Raw genomic sequence first — 14896 nt, 5'->3', positions numbered from 1 at the left:
TGTGAGGAGTGTAACAGGGTGGCAGTGTGAGGAGTGTAACAGGGTGGCAGTGTGAGGAGTGTAACAGGGTGGCAGTGTGAGGAGTGTAACAGGGTGGCAGTGTGAGGAGTGTAACAGGGTGGCAGTGTGAGGAGTGTAACAGGGTGGCAGTGTGAGGAGTGTAACAGGGTGGCAGTGTGAGGAGTGTAACAGGGTGGCAGTATGAGGAGTGTAACAGGGTGACAGTGTGAGGAGTGTAACAGGGTGGCAGTGTGAGGAGTGTAACACAGGGTGGCAGTGTGAGGAGTGTAACAGGGTGGCAGTTTGAGGAGTGTAACAGGGTGGCAGTGTGAGGAGTGTAACAGGGTGGCAGTGTGAGGAGTGTAACACAGGGTGGCAGTGTGAGGAGTGTAACAGGGTGGCAGTGTGAGGAGTGTAACAGGGTGGCAGTGTGAGGAGTGTAACAGGGTGGCAGTGTGAGGAATGTAACACAGGGTGGCAGTGTGAGGAGTGTAACAGGGTGGCAGTGTGAGGAGTGTAACAGGGTGGCAGTGTGAGGAGTGTAACAGGGTGGCAGTGTGAGGAGTGTAACAGGGTGGCAGTGTGAGGAGTGTAACAGGGTGGCAGTGTGAGGAGTGTAACGCAGGGTGGCAGTGTGAGGAGTGTAACAGGGTGGCAGTGTGAGGAGTGTAACAGGGTGGCAGTGTGAGGAGTGTAACACAGGGTGACAGTGTGAGGAGTGTAACAGGGTGACAGTGTGAGGAGTGTAACAGGGTGGCAGTGTGAGGAGTGTAACAGGGTAACAGTGTGAGGAGTGTAACAGGGTGGCAGTGTGAGGAGTGTAACAGGGTGGCAGTGTGAGGAGTGTAACAGGGTGGCAGTGTGAGGAGTGTAACAGGGTGGCAGTGTGAGGAGTGTAACAGGGTGGCAGTGTGAGGAGTGTAACAGGGTGACAGTGTGAGGAGTGTAACAGGGTAGCAGTGTGAGGAGTGTAACAGGGTGGCAGTGTGAGGAGTGTAACAGGGTGGCAGTGTGAGGAGTGTAACACAGGGGGCAGTGTGAGGAGTGTAACAGGGTGGCAGTGTGAGGAGTGTAACACAGGGTGACAGTGTGAGGAGTGTAACAGGGTGACAGTGTGAGGAGTGTAACAGGGTGGCAGTGTGAGGAGTGTAACAGGGTAACAGTGTGAGGAGTGTAACAGGGTGGCAGTGTGAGGAGTGTAACAGGGTGGCAGTGTGAGGAGTGTAACAGGGTGGCAGTGTGAGGAGTGTAACAGGGTGGCAGTGTGAGGAGTGTAACAGGGGGCAGTGTGAGGAGTGTAACAGGGTGGCAGTGTGAGGAGTGTAACACAGGGGGCAGTGTGAGGAGTGTAACACAGGGTGGCAGTGTGAGGAGTGTAACAGGGTGGCAGTGTGAGGAGTGTAACAGGGTGGCAGTGTGAGGAGTGTAACAGGGGGGCAGTGTGAGGAGTGTAACAGGGGGGCAGTGTGAGGAGTGTAACACAGGGTGGCAGTGTGAGGAGTGTAACACAGGGTGGCAGTGTGAGGAGTGTAACAGGGTGGCAGTGTGAGGAGTGTAACAGGGTGGCAGTGTGAGGAGTGTAACAGGGTGGCAGTGTGAGGAGTGTAACACAGGGTGGCAGTGTGAGGAGTGTAACACAGGGTGGCAGTGTGAGGAGTGTAACACAGGGTGGCAGTGTGAGGAGTGTAACAGGGTGGCAGTGTGAGGAGTGTAACACAGGGTGACATCACAGGACTCTCCAGGCCTCCTCTCTCCAGGAGGATCAGATCAGCAGGATTACCATCCTGTCACTGGACCATGCAGCACATGTATACACACACACACACACACGCTCAATCCTACTTACAGACAGACACAGACAGACACAGACAGACACACACACACACACACACAATCCATCCCGCTCCCACACACACACACACACACACACACACACACACACACACACACACAGACACACAGACACACAGACACACAGACACACAGACACACAGACACACACACACAATCCATCCCACACACAGACACAGACAGACAGTAACTGTAAATAAAGCTCCAGTGGGATTAGCGTCCTGCAGCCGAGGGGAGGTCTCTGCTCACCTGGAGACTCCGGAGCCCCCCTTCCCGTCGCCACGGTGACAGACCCCCCCCCCCCCCCACGGCAGACGCGCGGATCTGGACACGCATGTTTGCACGCCGCGTGACATGTGTGGTGGCAGATGTCCACATGGACCTGGAGACTCCTCCCCCTCCCCCTCTGTCTGTCTCAGGAAGCCGGGCGGGGCTCCGCTGGGCCGCTGGGCTTTGTTTCTGTTTCACCGTCAGCCGCCAGAATAAGACAGCAGGATAACCAACCCACCCCCCCTTTACCGCCACTGCGCCGCAGCAGAAAAGACATTCAGCTGAACAACCCCAACAACAAAAGAGCCATGCCTTACAGGAAGTTCTCTCTGCTGGGGTAGTGTACGGCCAGGTTTGGGTGCTGACCACACCCAAACACCAACCTCAACCCCTCCTGACCACACCCAAACACCAACCTCAACCCCTCCTGACCACACCCAAACACCAACCTCAACCCCTCCTGACCACACCCAAACACCAACCTCAACCCCTCCTGACCACACCCAAACACCAACCTCAACCCGGTCCTGACCACACCCAAACACCAACCTCAACCCCTCCTGACCACACCCAAACACCAACCTCAACCCCTCCTGACCACACCCAAACACCAACCTCAACCCCTCCTGACCACACCCAAACACCAACCTAATAAACCTGATAAAACGGTACTTGACAGCACAGCTCAAATATATAATAAAATTAAAGCATTTTTATGAGCACACATCTTGTCTGGAGATCCCTCTCACACTCTGCCCGGTAACTCTTGGACTGGATAAACCAACATGGCTAATTTGCATGTGGTTAGCGAGCGAGAGGAAACGATTACCGCCAACTCCATCCCTGAACCCCAAAGCTCGTCGCATCAATTTGTCAAATACAATTTAGGGGAAATGAATGAATTATTCAGCAGCAGTGCGCCCTGAATGGTGTTGGTGGCTGAGTCTAATCCCAGGGCAGTCATTATCCCCCCCCTGCCTACGCCACCCTGCCAGCAGGGGGCAGTGTTTATTGCACACACAGGACAGCCAGGGGAGAGAGGGGCGCAGATCTCTGACCTCACAACCGTTCAATTCAATCACAATGAATCATGAAAGCGCACTTCACCATGATTCCATTACATTATTTTGATGTCATTGTGCACGTGTGTGTGTGTGTGTGTGTGTGTCTGTGCACGTGTGCTGGTGCGCGTGGGCAGGTGGGCGTGTGTGCGAGTGTGCGCACGCACGTGTGTGTGTGTGTGTGTGTGTCTGTGCACATGTGTGCTGGTGCGCGTGGGCAGGTGGGCGTGTGTGCGAGTGTGCGCGCGCACGTGTGTGTGTGTGTGTGTGTGTGTGTGTGTGTGTGTGTGTGTGTGTGTGTGTGTGTGTATGTGCACACGTGCGTGAAATAAACCTTCCTTTTGGACCAGCTTTGCAAATCCCCCAGCCCTGCTGAGTCCACATCTTTATTTAAAATGTGTCAACAGCCTGAAACCTTAAAGGCATTTCCTGTAAATACGTGCCCTGTAACGCATATTAATATTCATGCTGCACTGCGCCAGTCGATGTGGGGTTCACTTAAATTCAGGTTAAACCCCCCCACCCCCGGGGGGTGAGAGGGGCGCAGAGACCGCCCCCCAGGGGGTGAGAGGGGCGCAGAGATGACTCCCAAATCCCAAACGGGCCGGATTGAGCTCAGATCCTGCCTCGGGACGGGTCAGATTTCCGCTCCTTCATGGCAAACCCAGGGAAGGGGCTGCACCTCTGACCTTTAACCTCTGCCCCCACAGCTACGGCATCACCGCACCCAGCGCCACACCGCCCTGGGCCCAAAGGTTAAAGGTTAAAGGTCACAGGGGGCACAGCGGTTACAGCAGGCTGTGTGTGCATAGGGATAGCACACACACGCAAATGCTCACGCACACGCAAACACTCCCACACAGGCGCACGGACACGCACACGCACACGCTCAACATGCTTATTCATACAATCAATACATATTCAATGGGCATGGTTTGGGAAGCACTGGTTTCAGTTATTATCCATTATTCTGTCAGTTTATGACTGATGGGACCAGAGCCTCTGGGTGTGGCAGAGCAGCACTGAAGTGGACACCGATAGCCCTGATCGATACACCAGGCAGACGGGATCAATACCTGGAGCAGCCAATACAGGGGACCCCGGCGGGGAGGATCAACACCGAGGGGCTGTAACTGACCCCCCACCGACACCCACACTGATCCAGGAAATCCACACCCCTGAAGCACAGCTATTTAGCTGACGCTTTCATCCAAAGCAATGTACAATTGATTAGACTAGGCAGGGGCCAAACCCGTTTGGAACGATGCAGGGGTTAAGGGCCTTGACAAAGGGCCAAACGGTTGTGTTGATGTTATTGTGGGGCTTGAACCACCAACCTTCCGGGTGCCGGTCAAGCACCATCACCACCAGGCTACACGCCTGATTCCATCCGTGTGGGCCTGACCTCCCAGACCACAAGAGGCCCTGTACTCCCCGACAAACGGGCGAGAAACACCAACATCCTGCTGGCTGGCACTTCCCACAGCGTCTGCGTGTTAATTTCATCTTTTACAGTATTTCAGTATGTAATCTGACCGGCTGACCGGTCTCATCTCGCAGAACGTATGAACACTTAAAATATTTCCACTAGGCCACATCAAGAGTGGCACAGAGTGGTGCCGTCGATACGCACACAAAGAAAGTGTGAATGTTCCAGCAAACGAACGTCGTCCTGCGCTCAGCTTTTTCTCGACACCCCCAGTCCAAAGCCCAGCCATTCCAGACTGGAGTAGATTTTACATAAAATTTGTAACTCAAAGCTTTTCAAGATGATCCGTCACAAATGGTTTTGCCCTCCAGAGCTTTCGAGAACTTGATTCGACGCTTGTGATTTGCAACAGCTGAACACCTCATCGTGGATTATCCTCTCACTAAATAAGCCCACCACTAAACCTAACAGACGTCCAAAGTGTTTTTGTCTTATCTATTGGAGCTCAAAACAACAACGTAAAGCTTTTCAAGTTGATACACCACAATTCAAGTTCAAGTACTCAATTGCATTTTCCAGAATTTTGGAGGGGACATGCGTTAAGGTCATGTTTACACCATAAAAAGCCATCTTTGGCCTGGCAGATCATTCCAGAGGGAGCGGGGCAGGGCGGGGAGGGGAGGGGCGGGGCGGGGAGGGCACTCACAGCTCGTCTCGTTGTCTCTGGGAGAGCACCATGGTGGCGGCGGGGGGCGGGGCTGGGCGCGGCGGGGGGCGTGTCCCAGGCGGCGGCTGGTCTGATGCAGGCTCCGGGGGGGGGAATGGGGGGTGGGGGGGGAGGTCACAGGAAACCAGGGGGCTCCACGCGCTCTCCCAAAATCACACTCCAGGAAACGGCACACAGCGAGCACAGGCCTGCGGATGGACACTCAATCAGATCCTCCTTTCATCTGTGGAGAGAAGAGAGAGAGCAGGGGTGAGAACAGAGAGAGAGAGGGAGAGAGAGATATCCAACACCGTGCCCTGTCCTCAAAGCAACCCCACAGCAGGCTGACCACTCACATCACATCACATCACATCACATCACATCACATCACATCACATCACATGATGCTCGCAGGCACCCCCCAACCAACCAGCGAGGAGAGCAATCAAACAGCCAGCCACGGCCGGGCCGCCGTCTCCTCGAAACGCGTGTCATTTTCATCACACTGACCCCGTCTCCTCGAAACGCGTGTCATTTTCATCACACTGACCCCGTCTCTTCAACAACCTTCAAGCGGCAGCACAGCCATGCGATAACAATTACATTACATTACATTACATGACATTACATTACAACCCGGTGTGTGGAGGACAGCCATTTCATGGGGGTGGTCTTCACAGGACCAATGACAGGCACACGGAGAGGTTCCCCACCTGGGACTGCAGGTAGGGCACGGGTGGGACTGGGCTGGACCTCGAACCTACCGCCGCGCTCCCGTACCCGAGGGAGAAATCAGGAGCCCCCCGAGATTCACACGCCACGCCAACGGTCCGCTCAGCAGACGAAGTCACATTTCATTCAGTCTCCTCTGGCTCGGACAGCCGGAGTCAGAAGCGCAAAAAACAAGGAAGGAAGAGCTGGACTTCACACCAACCATCCCACGCATCATCAGGCCTTATCGCCGTGGCGACCTCTGGACAGTGACATCACCGCTCTCGCAGGGCCCACCCGTGTGGGAGCGAGAGAGAGAGAGAGAGAGAGAGAGACCTTGTGGACCTTGCGCCGTGCATGAGAGAGAAGAGGCTTCAGTCAAAACTACAGCCCTTTTCTGCTTTAATAACAGGGATGTGACCGGCTCCTGTGAAGGGCTGCAGTCCCACATTCCACCACCAATTGTGGCGTCCAATCAGTACCAACCTGCTCCCGGTAAAAGCCTCACCGCTGAGCACTTTGATTGGCCCTTTCATAACCTATAATGAAGCCGATACGCCGGGCCTGAAGATGAGGGTTGGGCGACGGCAGCACCGTAATGAGTCAGCAGGAACAGCGGCTCGGCCTTCAGAGGCAGAGTGAGGCACAGAGGCACAGGGCCAGAGGGCCAGAGGGCCAGAGGGACAGGGCCAGGGGGCCAGAGGGCCAGAGGGCCAGAGGGCCAGAGGGCCAGAGGGCCAGAGGGCCAGAGGGCCAGAGGGCCAGAGGCACAGAGGGACAGAGGGACAGGGCCACGGGGCCAGAGGGCCAGAGGGACAGGGCCAGGGGGGCCAGAGGGCCAGAGGGCCAGAGGGACAGGGCCAGGGGGCCAGAGGGACAGGGCCAGGGGGCCAGAGGGCCAGAGGGCCAGAGGGACAGGGCCAGGGGGCCAGAGGGACAGGGCCAGGGGGCCAGAGGGACAGGGCCAGGGGGCCAGAGGGCCAGAGGGCCAGAGGGCCAGAGGGCCAGAGGGCCAGAGGGACAAGCATTCAGCTCCAGTACACAAACACCGCCTTATACAGAGCGGTGCTACAGAAGAGACTAGTACTGTGTGAGTGTGGTGCGTGTGTGTGTGTGTGTGTGTGTGTGTGTGTGGGGTGGGGTGGGGTGCGTGTGTGTGTGGGGTGTGCGCATGCGTGTGGGGTGCGTGTGTGCGTGTGTGGGGTGCGTGTGTGGGGTGCGTGTGTGGGGGTGCGTGTGTGTGTGTGGGGGGTGCGTGTGTGTGTGTGTGAGGGGGGTGCGTATGTGCGTGTGTGTGTGTGGTGTGCGCATGTGTGTGGGGTGCGTGTGTGTGTGTGGGGTGCGTGTGTGTGTGTGTGTGTGTGTGGGGTGCGTGTGTGTGTGTGTGTGGGGTGCATACGAGAGTGTGTGAGAGTGTGTGAGCGCATGTACACAATTCACCAGTGTGCTTTCTGCGCTTTCTTGCTGCGGGCTAATCCAACCAGTCAGGGAAAGAACACGGGACCCGCAACAAACAAACTGACAAATAAAACCCAGTCAGAGCACCAAGCTCTCAGTGTGGGTGAGCAGTCAGAGCAGAGCTCAGTGTGGGTGAGCAGAGCAGAGCTCAGTGTGGGTGAGCAGTCAGAGCAGAGCTCAGTGTGGGTGAGCAGTGAGAGCAGAGCTCAGTGTGGGTGAGCAGACAGAGCAGAGAGCTCAGTGTGGGTGAGCAGTCAGAGCAGAGCTCAGTGTGGGTGAGCAGTCAGAAACATTGTAGGTTTAAAGATACAATAGGTAATGTTGGACCTCAAACCACAACACTGTTTATCCCTCCCCCTTCTCTGTGAACACACCGACATTTAAACCCCCTCACGCCATTGGCTGTGGAAACTAGAACCAATTTTCAGTTATTGTACAGCTATACAATGTTTTGGTAGAGTGTTGCTCTGTCAACTGCACATATTGAAATACCACCACGACACAGGGGCAGGGACAGGGGCAGGGGCAGGGACAGGGACAGGGACAGGGGCAGGGACAGGGACAGGGACAGGGACAGGGACAGGGACAGGGACAGGGACAGGGACAGGGACAGGGACAGGGACAGGGACAGGGACAGGGACAGGGGCAGCGCTGAGCACCACATGCTTGCGGGGGGCTAACCCCATTACAGCACAGCCTCCCGCTAATGCAATCAAAAGGTGTACACATACGGATATACAACATAAGTGAATGCCAATGAGAACAGGCAGGAAAGTGGCGAATTGACGCGCTTCCCCCGAGGAGCTTAGAGCGGCGTCCCGAGACCCGGCCTTCCCTCCCTCTCTCCATCAGCGGGACGGGACGGGGCGGGACGGGGCAGAAATCACCCTCTCCTGCCCTGCCAGTCAGATCTGCCACAAATAATTGAAACCGCTTTCCAACAGACGCATAATGGATTAGGGTCAGATATCCTCAGTCTCCGAAACCAAGTACTCCCTCATACGCCTTAGATTCCGCCGTCCGAGCGGGGCATGGAGAACAGCCGCAGGAGCAGGTCGGAGAAACGGAACGGGTTGGGTCGGGTCGGGTCGGGTCGGTTGCGTTTCTTGCTTGTGTCGGTCCCACCGCCCCTTTTGCCCCAAAACCCCAAAATCACAACGCCAAGGGCAACACAAAATCACAACGCCAAGGGCAACACAAAATCACAACGCCAAGGGCAACACAAAATCACAACGCCAAGGGCAACACAAAATCACAACACCCAACGCCAAGGGCAACACAAAATCACAACGCCAAGGGCAACACAAAATCACAACGCCAAGGGCAACACAAAATCACAACGCCAAGGGCAACACAAAAAAAAAACGAAGAAAGAGGGAATGAGAGGGAGAGAGAGAATGAGAGGGACAATGAGGGAGAGAGAGAGAGAGAGAATGAGGGGCGAATGATGGAGAGAGAATGAGAGGGGGAGAAAGAGAGGGAGAAAGATATGGAATGAGAGAGAATGAGGGACAAAGAGAGAAACTGAGCACATGCTGCTCAGCTCTGTGGCGCACCAGACAATAGCACACACACACACTCACACACTCTCACACTCTCACACACACACACACACACACACACACACACACACACACACACACACACACACACAACACACACACAACACACACACACACACACACAAATCACATGAGGCAGTGTGCCAGGAGACAAGCATATGATCAGCTGCAGAAGTGTGGAACAGGCAAAGGAGAGACAAAGCAATCCCAAGAATTAACTAAAGCGCACACAGACCATGGGCAACTGGGCTACGCAACTGAATAAGAATGCCTTATTTTACAGCCAGTTAATTACCTACTATTTACTGTGCAAGTTCCAGGTACTTGTTCTGTTAGGTAGCCGTTTGTACTGACATAGAACTTACATGTGGTACTGACCGACTTTGTTTCACAGCACGACCACTGAAAGCAGTTACCTCGTAACAACACGAGGAGCTGTGTACTTGCCCAGTATGTACGAGGTCATTAACAGGCTGTAAAATAAGGCATCACCAAAAATCGTTCTAGTTGGCAGCACTTATGGCTTACTGCAGAGTTTAAAACACTGAACTTGAAGATGAGACACAGGGATCACCGTCCTGGACCCATCATCAAGTCTCCTCACTGTTGCCCTGACTACCAGAGCAGAAACCCTGCCCAGGGCTGAATGTGAGCGGGGTGGGGGGGGGGGGGGGGGGGGGGGGGGGGTCATTGATTACCTGCCAAAGAAGCCGACCTCATCAGGAGTGTGAAGAACATGTCTCTCTCTATTAAACTCATAATCTCCACATGCGGTCGCTGTGCCAACCCAAATCTGCCATTCTGACCGTGAGGCTGACAGAGGGGGAGGGTACAGAGCATGGAATTATACACCCCCCACCTCAATTATTACTTAATCTCAGGAAGATGCAAGCCTGAGCTGCTACCCGACCCATCAGTCAGGGAAACGCCTGAAGTGCTTTTGGCCTTCTCTCGCTCTGAACAGTACCCCTCCGGAACTACAAATCCCTGCTGCATGCTGGGATTTCGACAGGGGGAATCCCAGCAAAGCACACCTGCTCAGAACAACAGTCCAATCATAATACAGGGGGGAAAAAATAAAAAACATTCCACAATCACAATCTGATATCGTTCTTCCCAGCTCATCATTCCAATGAAGATGGGCTTAAACCGGACTCCATTTCCAGAATTTATGTTCTTAAATGGGCAGCGAAACCGACCAACGGACCCGCTTCAGAAAGCGGGTCACGTGGAAGCGGGAGGCGTTGTTTTCACGTTGTTTTCACGTTGTTTTCACATTTTTAAGCACAACAGAGAGCAGCGTGAGCGGGGGACACAGACAGCACAACCCCAGGACCTCCGGGGGGTGTAAACGCGCAGAGCTTCAGCAGAATGTGCCTAAGCCTTCCAGACTAATCCTGCTTAACTTATTCACATGCATTTACAGCACGTCTGGCACACCCCCACTCCCCCAAAACCGCTGAAGACACGCTCCTGGAAGGCTTTCATAAACACAAGGTTACACAACAAAGGGAATAGGTGCAAATTGGTAGAGCATCAGAATTGATCATTAATATATACACATCCAAAAACACACAATATGTGAGCAAAACAAAGTCTACAAGCAGACATTTGACAATTAAAAGGTCCAATCAGGGCATCCTTAAGGGTGATGATGCACCCCCACCAGCACTGAAACCGGAGACCGGCTGCCCAATCCGGGCCACACACCGCTATACACACCGCAGCAACACCACCTGGCTTTCTGCCGGGCCGCCTCCACTCTCTCAGCTCAACCGGGAGCAAAGGACACAAACGCACGCGCCGGAAGACGATTTCAGAATGACGCAACACTGGAGAGGGCAAACCGAACGCCTCGCGCCCAGAGAAAGAACAGACGAAAGCGTAATTTCATTTTTATTCCCCCCTGGCGCAAGACGGGGGCGAGGCTTCCCCGGGCCCAGGCACACAGGTGGGTTATCTTAAGCAGGTCAGGAACAAAATGGAAAATCTGTCCCTGGATGATTGCGCTGTGACCCTGTGATTCAGGACGGCGTTATTGGATTTTCACAAGACATCCATTTAATCTAAATGAGAGGGGGGCGGGTGGGAGGTTCTTCGCAGTGCTACAAATTTGAGAAGGCCTGCACGACCAGTCCTGACTAAGCAGTCACCTGGTGCATCTCTATGGGGCGGAGGCGGGGACTCTGGGTCACTCCCCAATTAATTCTGCTGTCTGGGCCCCGCAGTTACGCATGAGGTTGTATGTATTCGCCGGACAGGCATCCCCGTTCTCCAGGGTGTGTCAAAAGCGTCCCAATTTAACACCGCTTGGTCATTTGAATTTGAATTTGAACAAACGGGCGGTCCACTACCCAAACTCAGTTGAGCCCCGTTGCCGGTAAAAAGAGACTCGGAGCTACGGCGTCACTGGCCTGGTTTACTGCCGAATCGGGTTCCCTTGAAAGATCCGGACCGCCGGATCGATAAAATTAGTTTATATAACGCCAGCAGTGACGTCACCTGGACCGGACCCGCTGCCATTTTCTGCATCAGGTGCTGGATGAACTGGTCTACACATTATCGCATGTGGCTAACCTAACGGGGGGGGGGGACACATTAAATATGCCACGCCCTCACAGACTAGCCGCTATTATTGTATTACAAGTTAATTCACAGACGCTCTTACCCAGAAAGCACTGAACATTTGCTACACCACTCCAACGCTAATTCTGCATCGCCGACCATTGCTCCATTTCACAGACCATCGTGATAAGCCCGGTGTTGGCACCGACACGAAATGGTGAGTTCGCCTAGACAGGCGGAGAAAGGGAGGCCGGTGACGGGCCAGTTTTGGAGGAGCGCGTCGCATTCCACCCTGCGGTAAAAGGTTTCACCGCTTGCGATGAACGCTGTTGCCTACTCCACCCAGAACAGACAAGGGGCCGGCTTTGAAAGACCTGGCAGATGATACAGCTACAAAAGAATGGTTGGAAACAACGCAGCGAAGATCGCTAAAGAGAGCAGTCGCTTGCCTCCTTCGGAAGGATCCAGCTTCCACTCTTTTTTTCAGAATGCGTGCTGCCAACTCCACCCTAATTTGTGTAGACGCGGTCGCTAAAGCCACTGCCCGGACACAGCTGAACGTGAGACACAACAGCACGGAAAAAAATGCCTGCAAACCGACTTAAAATCGAGGACATCCGCTGCTCTTTATTCAATAGCACTGCACACCATAAAAGAGAATCTCCCACAAGCTGAGTTGAGCGGTCAATGGCGGAATCGTATCGCATCTTGGCAGGGTGTGTAACGTTAACCGCATACAGATAGAAATACCGAGTCATGCACTGTCCAATTTTTTTTTTTTTTTTTTTAACAAGTGAACGGGAGATGGATAACAACATTCTCCAGAAGCATATAGATAACAATATTCGCGAATCAGCTACAGATGTCAAGTGGCTTCGCTAGGTTTAAAATCTGCAACGCAGGCTAGCCAAATGTGACAGGGGTATATGGATGGCTTTATTAGCTACATTCTTGGACAGCTATCTATCCATCTATCTAGCTAGTTAAGCAAATATAACAGTCGCCAAGTAACGCTAGCTGACATCGTCGTCATGCATCTTGGATTGCAACGGATGGGAGAATTTATCATGCTGAAAACTCCACCCTTACAATATCTGTGTGCCAAAACGTAGAATATTTAACCAAAGAAAATACTTGCATATACGTTGTATCACATGCCACGCTGTGCACAAAGTCTTATACACACGTTATTAGACAGAACTGGAAATAATAGTTGAAAACATTTCCAAGGTCGCAAGAGAATAGCCACCTTAAACATGTTTCAGCCCAATGGCTAGCGAACGAGGCCCCTCTGTCTAGTGTTACAAAACAGTTAGCCAATTGTGCGTGCAGCCAATTGGGCAATGTTAGCTAGCCGACAACCAACAGGTATCTTAGAAATCAAACTAAAGCACGAACTTAGCAACATCGCAGTGACAAGCTAATATTAGCTAATAACTCTTGAATGACTATTTTCACCAATTTGACAAAGAAAGTCTTATCAACGTCACCTCACAACATACTAGCGCTAGCAACCTAGCCATTCACCCACTAACTTAGCCAAGTAGCGAACATTTCAGTTGACAGTTAACGATATTATTATCGTAACTATCTAGCTAATTAGCCAACCAAATATCTGGCTAGCGAATTCGCCGGCCATGCTGTAAAGTACACCTAACCAAGAACAGTTAATGTTAGTTATTTTGTGGATTTGTAAGATATCGCGCTAAATTACCTTGTCGAAATTAAGAGCGCCGTAATTCCCGTAACAACCCAAGTGCACCAAACTACCAACCTGGCAAATCAGTCAAATTAACTTAAGTGAGCGAACAGTTAGCTATCCGATTTAGCCATCAGCGTGATCGGCGTAAAAGTAAGCTAGTTAGCATCTATAAGCTAACCTACCGACATCAACACGCCCTGTCTCATCCTCTTCGCTCAGCCCAGTTTTATTCCCGGCGTTGTTGAAACGCCAACACCACAGCTTGCAACAACAAAAAATGACCGGCATTTCTTAGTAGCCAACAAAATCTCGAAATTATTCAATATTCCGTATTACATCTAGCTTTCGACCTTTTCACATTGAGGGCAGTGTTGTTCGACCATAGCTGGCTGTTAGCTAGCTTGCTAGCCAAGCTAACGTTACCTGCGAAATAAAAGTATAAAAAGATATTACAAACAAGTAAATACTTTCCAAAAAAGTTTACTCACTCGAAGATAAAATAACAATGAGGCAGCCTGTATGGTTGCAAACCGATGTCGTATTTCTCTGCGACCAGAACAAAATCAAATCTTGTCTATTTGTCTATTTTCCAACCTAATATGCCGCTCCAACGGCCTGTCCGCCATTTTGAGACACAGAAAGGAGGCGCAAATTTTGCAGCCACATCGTCAATTTCACCAGGTCGCTTTCTTGCCACAGAAAACCAGCCCCGGAAACAAAACCAGAGAAATCTTACCCTGTTTTATATCCACTGTCTCTTGTCGGGGATGCGGTGCTCATATAAAAACGAGATACTTTTTATTTTTCGTTGTAAAGTAAGGAAAGGGGCTCTCGTAGAACTCAGCCTCCTCGTTTCTCCTCCGATCCTTGTTTTCCGTTACCGCATTCGCCTCCTGACGCCGGCTGCGGGAGCGAGCACGCCCCTGTTCTGTGCAGTGACGGGAGCGAGCGCCAGCCCAGTTTTTTTTATTTATTTAAATAAAACAGTTCGTGTACGGGCACACGCACCATCCTCTCTTTTATCACACCGAAATACCTTCGAGTAGTTCTTTGATGAAAGGCTGTGGTGTATACGGGGAGAGAATACATGCTCAATCAGGTGATTGTGCGAACATTGGCTATATATGAATGCTATGTATGAAAGCTGCCTGAAACAAGGCTACTGAGCTATCAAGGTGATATGATTAGCATCATTTTTCAGCAAGACATTGTGCCCTTCAAAATGTCATCAATGTCATCAATGTCAGGTGTAATATTACTAGTTATACGCGTGCACATTTACACATTGACACGTTTGGAAAGTTTAAGAAAGACGACATGCATGTGTTCAACGGACAAACATACGAGCCTATTTATTTCTTTATTTATCCAGCCTATGTCAGTATTAACCCGACACTTACACCCTTAAAGTGTGTACTGTCCATAAAAGTAGAAATAGTGAAATTAATTAAAGCAATTAATACACCTACAAAAACATGATTAGGAATTTGATTAGCCTCAACGTGGGAAAACAGGTAGCTACACAATAACATTCTGTCCAATAGCTAAAATTATATATATACATATATATATATATATATA

General features: G+C 51.9%; 1 protein-coding gene across 1 annotated transcript in view; it reads right to left on the bottom strand.

Moving 5' to 3' along the window:
* Nucleotides 1-14240, bottom strand: part of LOC133132788 (lissencephaly-1 homolog A) — a 28659-nt gene extending 14419 nt beyond the window's left edge. Inside the window, exons 1-2 of the mRNA XM_061248515.1 lie at nucleotides 14052-14240; nucleotides 5318-5561 (exon numbers count right to left, since the gene is read on the bottom strand). Of these exons, the coding sequence (XP_061104499.1) occupies nucleotides 5318-5349 (32 nt within the window). The 5' untranslated portion in view covers nucleotides 5350-5561; nucleotides 14052-14240. The remainder of the gene's footprint in view (nucleotides 1-5317; nucleotides 5562-14051) is intronic.
* Between the last annotated feature and the right edge of the window lie 656 nt (nucleotides 14241-14896).

Source organism: Conger conger, chromosome 7, assembly GCF_963514075.1.
Source record: "Conger conger chromosome 7, fConCon1.1, whole genome shotgun sequence".
Lineage (NCBI taxonomy): Eukaryota > Metazoa > Chordata > Actinopteri > Anguilliformes > Congridae > Conger > Conger conger.
Note: the sequence above shows the minus strand (reverse complement) of the source record. Positions and strands in the feature narration are given on the sequence as shown.